Source organism: Microcebus murinus, chromosome 6 (genome assembly GCF_040939455.1).
Source record: "Microcebus murinus isolate Inina chromosome 6, M.murinus_Inina_mat1.0, whole genome shotgun sequence".
Taxonomy (NCBI): Eukaryota; Metazoa; Chordata; class Mammalia; order Primates; family Cheirogaleidae; genus Microcebus; species Microcebus murinus.
Window position 1 is genome coordinate 70094284 of NC_134109.1, and position 17834 is coordinate 70112117.

A 17834-nucleotide genomic window follows, 5' to 3' on the forward strand; every position below is an offset into this window, starting at 1 on the left:
CTTTAGCTCTAGATAAAAAGGAGGATCTGGAATTTTTCAAAGGGCTTTCCTGGAACCTGCTTTCAACCTGCATGAGAAAACCATCATTATTTTGTTTCCTTGCATAGCCAAAGCCACTGATAACAGAAACTGATTGAGGGCTGGAAACCACATGTGTTACTCATTCACCTCCCTTCAGAACTGCAACGTTTCTTGCTCATTATCCTGACTTTGGTTTGAGATATACTCTGGTTGACTTTTAAGGGAGTTATGAGTTAGAAAGGAAACTTTTCCATTAAAAAAACCAAAAACTTCCCCTTGTTTATTTAAGCATATGACTTAATGCTGGTCTGATTTTGTTGGGCAATTAAAGCTTGCTGGGATTTTAAAATCTAAATTCATCAGGCAGTTGTCAATGATCACTTTGGGTTGAGGAAATGAGATTTGAATAATTTGAACAATGGTGAGGAATTTGAACGTTAAAGAAGGTCAAGTACTTACAATACTGAGGTCTGAATCTATTAGGCAGCATTTCAGATAGAGCATAATGCCTTCATTTGGTAAAACATTTTTCCCAGACCATCTTTCTAGGTTGATGTCTATATGTTCAAAATAATTGTTTGGTAGAAAAGTGTTTTATTTAATCAATGTTTTTTGGATCTTGGGAACCTAAGAAAAAGCTGTTTGAATTAAAACTTTTTTAAATGAATGGAATACACTCAATATCGTTGCCACATGTATCTTACTCTATTATATATTTGGGTTAAACCACAATTGAAGTTGTATAAAATTGTAGTTTAAAATTTAAATTAAAAACTTAATCACTTATCTTTTTTTTTTTTTTTTGAGACAGAGTCTGACTTTGTTGCCCAGGCTAGAGTGAGTGCTGTGGCGTCAGCCTAGCTCACAGCAACCTCAAACTCCTGGGCTCAAGCGATCCTGCTGCCTCAGCCTCCCGAGTAGCTGGGACTACAGGCATGTGCCACCATGCCCGGCTAATTTTTTGTATATATATTAGTTGGCCAATTAATTTCTTTCTATTTATAGTAGAGACGGGGTCTCGCTCTTGCTCAGGCTGGTTTCGAACTCCTGACCTGGAGCAATCCGCCTGTCTCGGCCTCTCAGAGTGCTAGGATTACAGGCTTGAGCCACCTCGCCCGGCCAATCACTTATCTTTTGAGAATTGCCAGTCTTTCTTTTTGGTTCACAAATGTAATTATATTTCAACATGTGTTTCAAGTACTATTTGTTTGGACGATCATTTTATTTTCAGGCTTTCTCTTTTTACGAGTACCAATAAAATGCTAACTTTAAATGCTGGTAGACAATACAAAAAGAAGTACATACCCTTCCTGAATAGTCTTTCTTAATTTATAACTTAGAAATCATCTATGTTTTAGATTCACTTAGAGAGTCCAACTGATCCCCTAAGAACTGGAACATCTACAATAGATGTTACTCAGAATTTCAAGACTGTCTGCCAATATGGGATTTAATTAAACTCTGAGTTTGCTCTACCTGATTACTCTGACCAGGCTAACCACCTCTCTCTAGAATCTTCCAAGCTGCAGGATATTGGTTTTCAGTTTGCAATGAGGCATGCACATGAGTGAACCAAAGGGATATGCAAGGACGAACCAGACCCCTGAGGAATTGGGGCCAAAGTGTCCCTGCCACTGTCTCCCCCCACACCTGAATGCTCCGACTCCTAGTGTAATTCTTCTAGATGTCTTTGTGTTTTCTGGGCCACTCTGAAGAGTTCAGAAATAAGTGGGAACTATGGTCTTATTATACAGTATATATATATATATGCATATATATATACATATATATTATTTTATTTTATTTTATTTTTTTAATTTTTTTTTAATTTTGGCATATTATGGGGGTACAGATTTTAAGGTTTCAATAAATGCCCATTTCCCCCCCTCCCCCCAAAAGTCTGAGTCTCCATCATGACCATCCCCCAGATGGTGCACATCTCACTCATTATGTATGTATATACCCACCCCCCTCCCCCCTCCCCCCTCCCACCTGCCCAATACCCTATTACTGTAGTACCTATGTGTCTACTTAGGTGCTACTCAGTTAATACCAGTTTTCTGGAGAATATATCTGGTGCTTGTTTTTCCATTCTTGGGATACTTCACTTAGTAGTATGGGTTCCAGCTCTAACCAGGAAAATATAAGATGTGCTATATCACCATTGTTTCTTAGAGCTGAATAGTACTCCATGGTATACATATACCACATTTTATTAATCCATTCTTGGATTGATGGGCACTTGGGCTGTTTCCACAGCCTTGCAATTATGAATTGTGCTGCTATAAACATTCGAGTGCAGGTGTCTTTTTTGTAGAGTGTCACTGGATCATTTGGGTAGATGCCCAGCAATGGGATTGCTGGATCAAATGGTAGATTCACTTGTATCGCTTTAAGGTATCTCCATATTGCTTTCCACAGAGGTTGAACTAGTTTGCAGTCCCACCAGCAGTGTAGGAGTGTTCCTCTCTCTCTCCGCAACCACGCCAGCATTTATTGTTTGGAAATTTTTTGATAAAGGCCATTCTCACTGGGGTTAAGTGTATTTTATTTTATTTTTTGAGACAGAGTCTCACTTTGTTGCCTAGACTAGAGTGAGTGTTGTGGCGTCAGCCTAGCTCACAGCAACCTCAAACTCCTGGGCTCAAGCCATCCTCCTGCCTCAGCCTCCTGAATAGCTGGGACTACAGGCATGTGCTACCATGCCTGGCTAATTTTTTCTATATAAGTTGGCCAATTAATTTCTTTCTATTTATAGTAGAGACAGAGTTTTGCTCTTGCTTAGGCTGCTTTCGAACTCCTGACCTCGAACAATCCGCCGGTCTCGGCCTCCCAGAGTGCTAGGATTACAGGCATGAGCCACTGCACCCAGCCAACAGTATATATTATTAAAATTAAAAGTCGTCACAGAACTACTGCAATGACTCAGTCTAACATCTTTCACTCTGGCCCCCTTCCTATCTGGCCTACTCAATCTCCTAGTTACAATTTCAATTACTAGTTATAATTTGTAATGCAAATTGGATGGCAGCCCCAGTCCCAGGACTCAAATTATTCCTAGAAATATAGGAAAAACATCAACTCACGGGGTTCCACGAAGAGTTTGGTGCCAGTTCCAAAAAACATCTGTCGCGTTTCCCAGGAGCACATTGTGACACTGCCGTGCAGGGAACCAGCCCAAGGCTGGCCCTGGCTCCCTAGCTGCATGTCTCAGCCTGGAGAAGCCATGGCTCAGAGAACTACAAAGCTGGCCTTGATGAGACCAGGGGGCTGAGGGCACAGAGTCCCAGTTCCCTTTGAAGCTATTAATAGTTGAATTGCTGGACAGAGATGTGAGCATGAGATCCCCGTCTAAGCTGGGATGGGGCTGAGACAAAGCAAGAAAAGAGGGTGACAGCTGATGGATAGCTGCCTTCCAGACGGAAAATTTATCTCCCAGTTTATTGGGAGGGCCTTCCAAGAAGACCACAATAGCTTGGGGGTAGGAATGCCGCACTGAATATTGACACTTCTTACAATGAATGTTAGGTTGAGGAGAGGAGGGTTTAGAAACAGGTCGTTCTCTTACTCTGGTTCCCTTCTCTTGGGTCATCAACACTACTTTTTGATTAGAAACTTAATTCCCCCCATCACTCAGACTGAGTCTCACAATAATAACGAATCTGTTTTCTAATTCCCTGAGCCTAGTGAAAGGCTTTCTAAGGACCTGGGGGCTGAATAGGAAATTGGTTGCCGTCAGGGGAGCCCATTGGTGCTGTGTGTCATGGGTGTGGGTCTGAGAAGCCAGTGCTTGTTTTGGATTGCTTATTTTTCTTTTATAATTTCTCCTGACTCTAGATCCAGATACAAGTCTCAGGAGTATATAGTAATCATGTGAAATAGATCTTAAAGACCATATGAATGACCTTGTCTCATCACCAAAAGCCAAGAGCCTAGGGCTAGAGCCAGGCAAAAGAGAATGACAGGTGTGTGGAGCCATTATTCACTGTCAAAACACTAAAGACTGGGGGCTTGATTAGAAATTCTCACTTCCCCTGCCTGCGCTTCACATCATCGTATTACACTCCATCACTGCAGGAGAAGAAAACCAGAGAAGCAAATGGAGAGTCTCTGGGGAGCGTGGTCAGCGTCCTGGCAGAGGGGCTAAGCATCAGTTTCATCAATTTCCATCTTCCCTAAGACTCCCAAAGGCACAGCCTCAAAGATTTGATTCTAACACTGCAGATAATTCCAAATTTCAAGTGGAAATGATTTAAAGGGAAAAACGAAACATAATACTTTTTGCTCAGATGCAATTTGCTAAACATCAATCAGACTGTAATCAGCTACATCACGATTCTGTTTCCCTCTTTTTCATTGCTCTAGTCTCTCTCCCTTCAAAGATAAGAAAACTCACCAAATCCCACTATTTCCCTGGAAACAACAGGAAATAAAGAACCCCTATAAGTTTATATTATGTTCTGAGAGGCAGAGACCACATTCACAGTACCAGTCACTTCTAGGACTGTCAGACTCGCCACATTCATGTACATTTTCTCACTTGTTTATTTCTTCTGAATAAACAAAATCCGTTGTCTAGCCAGGTAAGAGGCAATGCCTGCCCCATTGGACTCGGCATTTTGGTGCCTGGAAGACCAGTGTTCTCTGGACTGGTCCTAGTGACCAACCCTTAGCAGCTACCCAAACTACTTGAATATAGACCCTGGATTTCCAAACACTGGGATAGGCTACCAGTGGACATTGCCTCCAGGAGAGAACTGTGACTTCTGTATTGTCCTGAAATTGGGGCTGTGTTTCTACATTGAATGAGGGCTCTGGAACCCTTGTGCTGAGTTCTCAGATTCAGGGCTAACAGGAAAGGTGAGCACATAAGCAGACCTAGGCCAGCATGAACCCTTGGGGACCATTTTGTCTGAGCCAGCCATGTTTGTTTAATACAAATTCTCAGAACAAAACAACAAGGGCAAGACTGGCTTCTGACAGAGAGAGAGAGAGAGAACTTCTTTATTTACCTCCTTTCATAATATTTTTCTTCTTTTTACCTCTCCCTCTTTCTACACCTTGACCATGACCCTTTTTCCGCATAGAGTGAAGAGACCCTCCTCATCTAGATCTTGCTTTTTCCCTGATCCTAGGGGGCCAGAACCAGAAGCCTGCCCTAGAGCTTTTTTAGGTAGTTATAAAAGACTTATCAATACCAAGCCTCAGGACAGAGTTTCCAAGCATACACAGAATATTTTCTTTAGAGAAATCTAATGCATTTGCCCTCAAATTTTACCCTGACTCTTTGCAACAAACAATGTGTTTCCAATTTAGAACCAACGACTTCCCCCAAGGCCTCACTCATTCAGGACAAAGCAGCAACCACTCTAAGGGACTATACACACTGAACTATAGTAAAACACACAACTTACTTGGTTCCACAGTGAGTTGAGTCCCCTTTCCAAAGAAGAGCTGTGCTGTTAGTGCACTACCCCGGGCATCAGTACAAAAAAACCCCTCAGTACCTATTTGCCCCCTGTCAGTCCAGTTCATCTGTCTGGAAGGGGGTGGGTGGAGCTGGAGACATAGAGCTTTGCAAGGGCTTCTGAGATCTGAGCAGTCTATTTTGGTAGCTTTTTGATGTCTGTTATCTTCTGAGTGTTGACATTTAGTAAAGTCCCTAGGCTTTCTGCTGTTATCGCCTCAACCTGCCATCTCTTACCCCCAGATCTCGCTACAGGATGATACTTTCACAGGGAGGAAGGAATCACTTTGGTTTTGCTGAGAATTGCCAAATGGCCATTGTCAGCAGAAATGCAACTCTAAGGCTCAAGTAAATCCATCACAACAGGACTGTGTCTCTGTGGGAGGTGGAAGGGTGTGATAGTTGGAGCAAGAGGCACTGATGCAAAAGACTTGGGGTCTGTCCAAAGGGTCATAATAACCACAGATACTCACCATTTGCATAAATGCTTTTCTATCTCACAAACAGCTGGTGTCTAGACCACCTCAACAAACATTGCAATAGACTCTATGAGGTGATATTATGAGATCCATCTTACAGATGAAGTCACTGAAGCTAAAGTGCTTCAGTGAGTGGCTGAGCTGGGCCTCCCTCTCAGGTCTCTGGACTCCAGTTTCCAACCGTGGAGCCAGAGTAATAGAATAGGACGGGAAGGAACCTCAGTGGTCACTGCCCAAACCTCTGTGCTCACATAAAGGCTAATTAATGGATGCATAGTGAGAGTTTTAACTCCCTTTCCAGTGTTTCTTTCCATTAAATCACAAAATTCCTCCCCAGTCATAGGATATTTACACCATTGGATGTCCTTGCTTTTTCTACAAAATTGTCCCTAAGAATTGGTCTGAGGGATAAACAGGATCACATTGTGCTGAGCTCAAGATACCTTGGACAACTTTCAGTCTAACTACAGGGAAACTAGAGTGTAGTGAAGTCACCGAATCCATCAGTCACCGAGCAGGATTGGAACTTGGTCTGTGAACTACTGGTTTTACATGCTCCTCATTCTATCTCCCATCCACCACCTAGAAGCATTGTAGGGTGGGTCTGGTCACCATCGTGGCCTAGATCTATACGTGGCGAACACACGGATGTTAAGTAAGCAGCTGTCCAGAGTTAGCCAGGTAGGGGGAAGACAAGGAGGAGTCTCTAGGAAAGGCAGTGGATTAAGAAGGCTGACAGAAACATATACCCTGCCCTGGATTTTATCAGAAACTCAGTCTCTTTTCCTCAAACTGTCCCTTGCTAAATTACCTGCTGGAGAAATTTTTCAACAATCTGAGAAATGTTTCCCAACCTGGTGATATAGGAAGATATCTAATAAAGATAATTACCAAACATAGTGATTATAAGAAGGAAAACCAAGTTACTCACCTGGTTCCACTTCCAGATAGGTTCCTTTGCCAAAGATCAGTGGTCCCACACAGCTGTTATACCTAATCCAAAAACTGCTTTGATTTTCCCTTCTGTTTATAGTAACCCTAGCCCCAGTTGCCAAGTCATGTGATATCCACTGGATGGGATCTTCTGTCCCATCTGGCCTAACCTCTTTTCTCCTCAGTCTTTGGGGCTGTCCTTCAGGATGGAGCATGAGATGGCTCCAATGTCAAATAGAAATCCAAGCTTTAGCCCATGTCACAATCTGATGGGATTTGTGCACTGAAGGGGAGGGAATGCATGTAAACTGGAAAGGAGTTATTTGGTTTGATCAGGAGTAAAGAAAGGTAGAATAAACTCTATGAAGTGATACTATTAGATTGGTTATAGGGTAATGGTTCCTAAACTTTGGGCTGCATTTAGGTGGGGCAAAGACCTACCGGGTTATATATGTGCCACTCATCTAGCCTTTTAGGGGAATTCCATTTCATATCCAGAGCTTTGCATCATTGCCAAGTATTATGCAGCAGCCAGACTTCTTAGTACAAAACAGAATTAGATTCTTTAGTTCATTTTAATAAACTGTTCATGAATACCGAATTGTAACAAGTTTTAATGAAACACTCACACCTAGAAGACAGTTAAAAATGTCAAATGTAAAAATCAGAGTCTATGAGATTGTCTGTATGCCACTCAGAAAAACAGAAGAGGGAATATGCATTTTCAGGTCAGTTTGTAACCCATGAAGGACTGCACATCATACTTTGAGAATCACTAACATGGAGGGTGGCTTTCAGTTGACATGAAGTAAAAAGATGTCAAAGACTCTATCCTTTACTAAGTTTATAATCTTGGCCAAGTTCCTTAAGCTCACTGAGCTTTATCTGCTTCCTTTATAAAATGCAGACAGATGATATCTTCTGTATCCGTAGGTTGTAAGATTACATGAAAGGATACATATAAAGCATTCTGTAAACTAGAAAGCTTCAAGGTAGTTATGAGAATGTTTGTTAGAGGGGCAGGGCATGGTGGCTCATGCCTGTAATCCTGGTATTTTAGGAGGCTGAGGTGGGAGGATCACTTGAGGCCAGGAGTCAGAGACCAGCCTGGGCAACAGCGAGACTCCATCTCTACAAAAAATTAAAAAAATTAGCTGGCCGTGGTGGCACATGCCTGTAGACTCACCTTGGGAGGTTAAGGCAGGAGGATCACTTGAGCCCAGGTGTTGGAGGTTGCAGTGAGCTATGATGATAACATGGCACTCTTAGCCCAAGCAACAGAATAAGGCACTGTCTCAAGTTAAAAAAAAATAAATAAAAAGTTTGCTAGGGTTATGCCTAGAGAAAACAAGTTTTACCTGAAGCGGGGAATGGCGAGGGGAGGAATGTAATTTCACTAAGAGCACAGCTCCCCAGGGGAAGGATTGTTGGGAGAAGTTGCTGAGGAAGAACAGAATCCTATTTTTTGCTGTTCTTTGAGATGAGGAGGGTGCTCACTTCTCAGGACTATGGTGAGGACTGGAATCTAGTTTCTCTTTGGGTCTTTTCTCTAGGTCAGGTGTGACCTCCATTCAATTCTCCCATCTTCCCTCTTGAATCCAAAATCCTGAGTCTTACAGTGGCCTACAAGCCACCCCCTCCCTGCCCCATCACCAACCTGACCTAATTTTTGCATTCTGTCTCTACCACTCCCTCCCTCCAGCTGCATGTCCTCCCTGCTATTCTTTGCACAGCCCCGGCAGCACCGGGTCCTCTCTACCTGGACGCGTATCCTCCAGATGTGTGCATGGCCCACTTAGCCGCCTCCCCAGGTCACTGCTCAAATGCCACCTTTCCAACAACGCCTTCTGTGACTCCTCTGTTTAAAACTACATACCGCTTCCTCCCACCGGTACTCTTTATTCTCCTTCCCTGCTTTATTTTTCTACATAGGGCTTATTACCACTTCAAATACTATATATTTTATGTATTTAGTTAGTTTGCCATCTGTCTTTTGCCATTAGAAAGTAAGCTCCAGTACGGCATGAACTTCTGTCTGTTTTGTTCTTGCTACTTCCCTGGCACCTAGCATAGTGCTTGGCACATGACGACAGTGACTTGTCACAGGTTGCAGGGATGGGACTCAGGCTTGGCTCTGCAGATCCCCAGCTTATTTCCATTTCTATTTCCTTTGGCCTTACACAACTGATTGATTCATTCTTTTATGCATTTATTTACTTATCCGACACACATTTATTTAGTGCCTTCAATGTATTTGTAGATATAGTAAGAAACAACTCAAAATCCTTGGTCTCATGGAGCAAGGGAGACATACTGTCAATGAGCGTATACAGTTTCAGGTGGACATGAGCTACGAACAATATAACAGGAAAGGGGGCTGCGGAATAATAGGGGGTGGTTCGGAAAGGGCTCACTGGAAGTGACATTTGGTAGGGACCTGGAGGAGGGGAGGGAGAAAGTTACGTGAGACCCCTGGAGAAAGTGGCTCCAGGTGGAGGCTCCAGGTGCAAAGCCTGTGTTCTGGGAGATGCCCATCGGGGTGGGAGGGAATGCCAAAGATGCCAGGCAAGAGCCGGTGGGCAGGAGGAATGGGAAAGTCATCTCTTGGAAGTTTGGAAACATGTTGATGAGCCCAGAATTTTGTGAACTCCCCTTTCTTGGGGGGAAAGGGTAATGCTCTGATCATCACCTGGACCTTTCTATGTTTAGGGGCCCTGGGTCTCCAGGAGTGCGCTGTGAGGGGGAAGGGGAAGGAGCAGGTGTCTGTGGGTAACTGGTTTTGGTGTGGGGGCAGGAGCTGTCCCTTGGTGAAGAAGGTGGCGGGGATGGTGCTGGAAGGGGAGCAGCATGACTTGTGTGAGATTCGGCTTGGAAAGGAGCTCATTAGCGGCCTGAGGTGGAGGCTGGGCCAGGCAGGACAAACTTCCACCTGTGCCCCAATTGAGCTGACAGAAAAGCAGAGTTCTTAAGAGCTCAGATCCTAGGATCAGACATAGTCAAATTATGACTTTGCTAAGCTGCATGATCTTGGGGAACTCCCTCTGAGATTCAGTTTCCTGATCTGTAAAATGCAAGTGATGGTACCTAATTCCACACGATCATTATGAGAACTGAATAAAATGACATTCATTAAAATGCCGCCCCTGTGGCCTGATAAATGACAGGCACTCAAAGAGTGGTAGGTGATATAATGATGACATATGATAGTAGATAGTGCTCCGCGCAGACATTGCTGGTGACCACGGCCCCTTGCTAAGCCCCTGCCATCGGCGCTGCCAGAGGTACACATTACATTGCGGCGCTGTATTCCACGCTGTTTTGCCCTGTTCTCTGGTTCTGTTTTACGAAGTTAAGTGGTGTCCTCTGGTTTGCTCTATCCAGAGGGCTGAAATGTGTGACGGGACCTGCAGCCGTGGTCTGTATAGACCCGTTCTGTTAGTTTTGTGCTACCTGAGAGCCTTACGAGTAAGAACTTGAAAGAAGCTCCCGAGGAAAGAGAGCATCAAAAGGCTTCGGAGAGGATAAAGGGCCTGGGTTTGCAGTGCTGCCTCTTTAATCCAATATTAGTTGGCTAAAAAAAGAAGGCACTATTCAAAGGTATTCTGGGTCCTGCCCCTTCCACATGCCCTTTATCTTTTCACTTCCAAGGATGATAGAATACACCGGTTCAGTGTTTCCCAAACTTCAATTAATCACATCTTCTTTTTTTTTGGTCATATCCATCTGTCATAATTTGCTTAATAATTTTTTTAAAAATGGACTGACTTTTTAACTTAAAATGTAAATAAAAGGAAACTTTAAGTCACGTGGGTTTGAAGATCTAGTTCAGGCGTCCTCAAACTACGGCCTGCGGGCCACGTGCAGGCCGCCTAGCACACTTATCTGGCCCTCTGGGTGTTTTTGCCACCGCTGCCTGTCCTGCTTAGCAGCCAACTCGTCCTGGGCCCACAGTGCACACTCTCCAACGGTCTGAGGGACAGTGAACTGGCCCCCTGTTTAAAAAGTTTGAGGACCCCTGATTCTAGTTGTACTATTCTGATATCCATTAAAAGATAGAGCCATTAACATGAAAGGAAAGTATATGCATGTACCATCTAAGATCAAGTGCTGTGCACTCCACACTTGGGGATGTATTGAGTCAATCAGTAAACAGAGGAGCGTAATTCATTAGGAAGAACTTGGTGAACAAAAGGAGATTAGGGAAATCAGTCATTATCTTTGCTGGAAATGTGGGTAAACTATTATTTTAGTGAGAGGTTTGAAAGTCAATGAGGTCTAAAGGCAAGGGCCTGAATTAGTTGAATTTTCAAAATCTTTCTAAGATTTTGATTTTTTTTAAGAAAGCCTGAATGTGCCTGCTTTGGGTGTCCCTCTCTTTCTCTCAGGAGGCAAAGTCCCTCTCCTCCCCGCAGCGTGTGAGGTCTGGGGACCCACAAACCTGTCCTTCCCCGGCCTCCTTCACTGCCTACACCAGGGCCACACAGACCTCAGTTTCTGAAAGAGACCACCCATCACCCTCTTCCACCCTACCTCTCTAGAGCCTTCTTTTACCTTGGAAAACACAAAATGAAAGCCAAAGCCCCAGGGCAGGGTGTGCTATTTTTTTTTTTTTCTAATAGCCAGTTGGGCAGATTTAGGACCATGACCCCTACTGCTAGACCTTGGAAATGGGTTTTGGTATTGGTTTATTACATTCTCTGGCTTATGATTAATATGCACTATCTAACTGGAAGCTGCTGCCAGGTGGAGACCACTCTTTTGTTGTTTTTTTTTTTAGCAAGATACAGTTGAATTTAAATGTCATTTAACGGACACCAAAAGATGCCTTCTATGTTGAGCATAATTCCAGCATAACAGCTAATTGGTGAGTGGTTCCCTGCTCTCTTTGTGAGGACGACGGATACTATGCATCCTTCGGGAACCACCCCTGGCTGTGTCCTAGGGAACTGCAAAGCATCCCTTAGTTGGCAGCATTAAACATTCACTTTGTTCTGCCTGGAATCTGGTCTCGGTGAGAACCAGAATGTTTCATATTTCTCACTAGTAACCTAATTTCCATTTGCAGCTCAAACAGTTAGAAACAAATGTCAGGAACACATTCCTTTCTTCTAAAGAGAAAAGCAGCAGCACAAGTGACCACTTGCTATGGCCTCACCCTCCAAGCCCAGAGATGGATGGGTTTGCCTAAGGATGATCAGAATTTTTAAGTTTGGAGTCACCTTGATAGAACCACCCTGACTCAGATCAGCCTCATTGCGGGTCAGTTCTGATTCTCCTCAGGAGTTGGGTTCATGACTCTGGTTTCTACAGCTGGACCCCCAAATCCCATGAATTGAGCAGAATTCTCTCAGTCTTCCCCGAGCTGTATGGGTTCTTTCACATCCCCTAAAGACTATTTTTTCACAGACATCTCCCCACCCCCATCTGCTATTGAAAGGATTAACCATCGTTCATGACTTCCCACGAGTCGTCCTCCACGCTAGATCGGGACTTTCACCTGTTTCCTATTTCCTGATATTTCTGCCACCTAAATGGAAGACGCCTTAACTCCAAATTTCAGACAAAAGAGTTACTTACTTGGTTCCACGGTCAGATGGGTTCCTTGTCCAAAGATGAGCTTGTCATAACACAGCACTTGAGGGCATGCCAAAAACCTCAGCAGCACGCCCACCTTCCTTCTCCCCGTTAGCTTTAGGACTGGAGGATCTTTAGGGCTTTGCTCCTTGAAAGATGGCACTTGTTGCTTATCCAACTGGTCCTTGATGATTTAATCAACTGCAGATGGAGATAGGTTTGCTTTTGGGAGGCTGTTGTCTGAGGAGCATGCAGGAGCACGTGCTCCTATGGTGAACATTCCCAACACGGTACACATTACGAAGTGCTCTGAACTGTTGCTTTCTCTTGTTTTAGATTGTTCTCACTTCCTAGACCAACATTTAAGTCCCAGCCTAGGAAAGCTGGCCCCATCAGGGTGATGTGTCTTGGATCTATAACTACTCCACAGTCAAGGCCTTTACAGTCACCAGTGCTGCTATGAGGGCAGATAATGTGTGACACAGTCAGAGGAGACAGGGTGGCATGAAGCCCTGATCAGGTATGGGTGATTTACAGAATAGTCAGCTTTAGAATGAGCAACTATGGCTGGTGATTGCCTAAAAACATATCAGTCTCTCTTCAAATTCATCTTTCCAAATTGCAAAGCAGAGCACTTGGGCAAATGTCTCTAGGGACTTGGATTCATACATTCCACATGAGGTAGCTCATATAACTCTCTTTTACAGTAGAATCAGCATGAAAGCAAGACAAGACTAGTTTTAAAGAACACCATTTTGTATTTCCCAAATGTGCTGTGAGAAAATGTTGAAACGCCAGCTTCACCCAAGGGAGAGCAGCAGGGAGTGAGAGGCCAGTGGTTGGGGTCATCTCCCCTGGTCCAGTCAACTTCTTGGCATCCTTTCCCGGCCATAGAGCAAGGGGGAAAGCTGCCTGATGAGTTCATTCCTTGAAGCACAGGGCCTGGGCTGAGGATTTCCCAGGAAAATGGCACTTTTGCCTCTGCAGTTTTTGTACGGGTCTCTGTGGGTTTTGTAGCACTGTGGTATCCACCCAGCCACAGTGCTACACAGCTTTACAAAAACCTCCCCTTGTTTTTGTACTATGTGGCCTCTGAGAAGCCCCAGAGCCAGATGCTTTAATTAAATTATCAAACGGTTTTGGTGGTTAGGCCGGGCCAGGCTGGCTCAGGTGCTCCTCTCTGAGGCTCTTCTGACCCACTGGCTAGGTCGCCCTGGGGTTTGCAGCTAGGGTGGACTTTTAGGAATCATTACATCCATTCCCATCTGTGCTTTCTGGCCAGTCTGCCCTCAAATAGTTTCCTACCAAGGAGTCTGTTAGAAATCTGAATATCTCACGTGGATTCTACATGCTGTGGGTGAGGCCAAAAACGTTTGTGGTCAATGTAATTTCTTCTGTCCCCTGGTAAGCTTTTGCATCACCTTGGCCCACCCTGCTTTATGCTTGAATAGTGTTTTACAGTGTACAAAGAGCTGTCATGTAAATTTAAAATTTTATCCTCCCCCTTGCCCTTCCAGTTGCTATATTGAGGGCCATTTAGAAAAGGTGACTCCACTGTGAGAATGCAGAGATAGCCCCTGGGCTCAAGTTTGGCAAACAGATGGCAACTTTGTGTGGTTTATAAAAGGCAACTCTTTCTCCAGATGATGCAGCCCTGCACCAGGGTCTTGGCGAGGCCGGAAGAGCAAGCACTGAATTTTAGCCCAATTTGTCCTCTTGGACAAGTGCCTTTGTGGAAGGCACAACTTGTGAAGAAGTAGAGGCAGTGGCCATATTTTTAGTTACATTCTCATTTTGCCTCTGATTTTTGACCCAATTACTCCCTTCTCAAAAACTCTCCTTGGGGCTTTCAAGACACTGGTCTTGTTGGCGTTTGATTTCTTTTGTATCGCTGTGAAAACCAAGCAATATAATAGGCTCATGGAAAGTAACTTTATTAATTGTTTACCATGAAAGGAGAGTATAAATTGTGCTGTTGTTATTGTTGTTTATCAATAGGGAACAGTGGTATAAAAAGGTTGATCTTGAAACTTCCCCTGGAGGTCTTATTTAAATCCATGGTTTAATGAAATTATCACTATTTTACTTATGCTACATACAGCTGCATGCCTGTCCAATAAACCCCAATAAACTTCCTCCCTATATACAGTCTAACATTCATTTGATGATTAAAAAAAATAGATAAAGACGAAAAGAAGAAATGTTTTGTTCTCAATAACAGATTTATGTGACAGGGAGGGCTTAGGGTAGAAGGCAAGAAAATGTGGACTTCATAGGGGAATCAGAAGAGTATAAAGAATTGTAACTTGGACTCTTGAGAATAGCTGGCTTTAGGTGCTAGTCTTTGAAATGGCAAGAGGTAGGTGGTTACTGTGTTAACTAATAAATCAAGCTTCTGACTAACTCATATGAGATACATTGACTTCCTGCTAGTGCTGGTGTACAGACTTTCCCAAGAAGAAACTGGCTTGAACAGAACTAGTTACAAGAAACAAAAAGCTGGGAACCTTAATGAGAATGCAGCTATTGTGGTTCCCAACTCTGCATTCCCTCCCTACAGCAGAAGTGTGTATTCAGGTTCTTTGCAGCATAAGTTTTCAAGCCTTCCTACTATAGGTGCAGTACACATCCCACTCTATTGACATTGGGTCTTCATCATGCTTTGATCCATAGAAGATGAGTGGAAGTGACAGTGTGCCAGTTCCAAGCTGAGGCTCCGAGGGGCATCACAGTGTGGATTTCCACCAGCGCTCTGAACCTCTGCCCTCTGAGATGAGAGGAGTATGGTCTAGGGAATCATTGCTGCTTTGCCCTGTGTGCTGGCATGAAGAGACATAGAGCAGACCTGAATCCAAACCACATCTTGAAGCCAAGTGCAACTGGCCTGCAGACTAATGAGCAAAAGTGACATATGTTTGTTTTTGTAAGCAACTGCAATTTGGAGCTGTTAGTTATAGATCATAATCCAAAAGTAAATGCTTAAAATTTTTATGGCTCCCATTATTTCACAATAAACCAGTATGAAAGAAAGGCCTTTGCCTACTTGCTCCCTTAAGCTCAGCTACATTGAGCTATTTGCTTCCTGAACACTCCCTGTTAATTTTTTCTGCTGGCCCTAATTGTGCCCTCTGCTGCAATGTCTTTCCTCATGATCAGGCCATTGTTCTCTTTGGTTGTGTGCTCCAGCTGGACTTCTTCCTCGACAGGGGAAAAGAAGTGCCCACTCTGGGAGGCTCCAGACTCTGCCGGTATGATCCACACTGAACCTGCAAACAAAGAGAGAACAAGATTTCATATTTCATTTGGGCAGGATTCCTCAAACTTTGGAAATTCTTCCATGGTTTCTTTGGTCTTTAGCTGATGGCTATTATCTCTATTAACATGCAATGCTCCCTCTGCCCCAACCTCAGACAAGCTAAAGCCTCCCTCTATTTCCATTGCTCAAGCATTAGTAGGGGCTAGCTTCAGGTCATTTCTTGTGATTGGGTTTTGATGGGAATGAAGGATGTGATGAGGAGAAGGGTACAAGGAAAGGGCACAGATAGATTAGAATGGGGAGCCACAGATGACCTACTTTATAGTTTACAAAGGGGAGACAGCTCGTGGCTTCCCTAGGCTTTTGGCAAGAAATGGAATCATTCCAGAAATTGCCAAGCACTGTGTGTGTGTGTGTGTGTGTGTGTGTGTATTTGTTCTGCTGTATCATTCCTTCAATTGCCATAATTCCTTTTAGAGACCCTAAGAAAATATACATCCTAATACTGACCTTAATATTTGAGCGAATGTCTCTAAGGAGTTGGATCCATACATTCCGTATGACGTAGCTCATATAACTTTCGTTGCAGTAGAATCTAAACGAAAGCAAGGCAAGAATAGTTTTTAGAGAGCACCTTTTTGTATTCTCCAAATGTGATGTAAGAAAGCACTGAAATGCCAGTTTCACCCAAGGGAGAGCAGCAGGGAGCGAGAGGTCAGCGGTTGGGGTCATCTCACCTGGTCCAGTCAACTTCTGGGCATCCTTTCTGGACCTCAGAGCAAGGAGGAAAGCTTCCTGCTGTGTTCATTCATTGAGGCACAGGGCCTGGGCTGAGGATTTCCCAGGGACATGGCACTTTTACCTCTGCAGTTTTTGTACAGGTGTCTGTGGGTTTTGTAGCACCGTGCCGTATCCCAGTCACAGTGCTACACAGCTTTACAAAGACCTCCCCTTGGTTCCGCACTACATGGCCTCTAAGAAGCCTGGGAGTCAGAGGTTTTCTCCAAGGCAAATGGATTTGCTGTTTAGGCTGGGCTGGCTGGCTCAGGGGTTCTATCTGAAGCTCTTGTGCCTCACTGGCTAGGTCAGCCCTGGGTTTACAACTAGGGTGGGCTTTTAGAAATCATCACACTGACTCCCATCTGTGCTTTCTTGCCAGTCTCAAAGCACAAAGCAATATAATAGACTCATGGAAACTAACCTTATTAACTGTTTACCATGAAAGAGAGTATAAATTGTGTTGTTGTTGTTTATCAGCAGGGTGCAGGGTTGTAAAAAGGTTGATCTTGACACTTTCCCTAGAGGTCTTATTTAAATCCATGGTTTAATGAAATTACCACTATTTTACTTATGCTCTTCCTCCTACACTACATACAACCGCATGCCTGTCCCATAAACTCCAAGCAACTTCATCTCTATATCCAAAGTCTAACATTCTTTTCCTGATTAACAAAAATATGTAAAGAGGAAAAGAAGAAATGTTTTGTTCTCAATGACAGATCTATGTGACAGGGAGGGCTTAGAGCAGAAGGCAAGAAAATGTGGGCCTCATGGGGGAATCAGATCAGGATAAAGAATTATAACTTGGACTCTGGAGTACAGCTGGCTGTAGGTGCTAGTCTTTGAAATGCAAGAGGTAGGTGGTTACTGTATTAACTAATAAACTTCTGACTAACTCACATGAGATACATTGACATCCTGCTAGTGCTGGTGTATAGACTATCTCAATAAGCAGCCATCAGAAACTGGCTTTACCAGAATTATTTACAAGAAACAAAAAGTTGGGAACCTTGATGAGAATGCAGCTATTGTGGTTCAAAACTCTTCACTCTCTCCCTACAGCAGAAGCGTATATTCAGGTTCTTTGCCACATAACTTTTTAAGGTTTCCTACTATAGACGGAGTACACATCCCACTCTATTGGGTCTTCATCATGCTTTGATCCATAGAAGATGAGAGGAAGTGACAGTGTGCCAGTTCCAAGCTGAGGCTCTGAGGGGCATCACAGAGTGGATTTCCACCAGCACTCTGAACCTCTGCCCTCTGAGATGAGAGAAGTATGGTGAGGGAGTCGTTGCCACTTTGTCCTGTGTGCTGCAATGAA

The 17834-nt window shown here is 43.8% G+C and overlaps 2 gene segments (V, D, J or C); both read right to left on the minus strand.

Moving 5' to 3' along the window:
- The window catches only part of LOC105864674 (T cell receptor alpha chain constant-like), a 528183-nt gene that overhangs the window by 87493 nt on the left and 422856 nt on the right, over positions 1-17834 (minus strand).
- The window catches only part of LOC105864688 (T cell receptor delta constant-like), a 45829-nt gene that overhangs the window by 5163 nt on the left and 22832 nt on the right, over positions 1-17834 (minus strand). Inside the window, 1 exon segment of the C gene segment in view lies at positions 12478-12534. Within this exon segment, the coding sequence occupies positions 12478-12534 (57 nt within the window).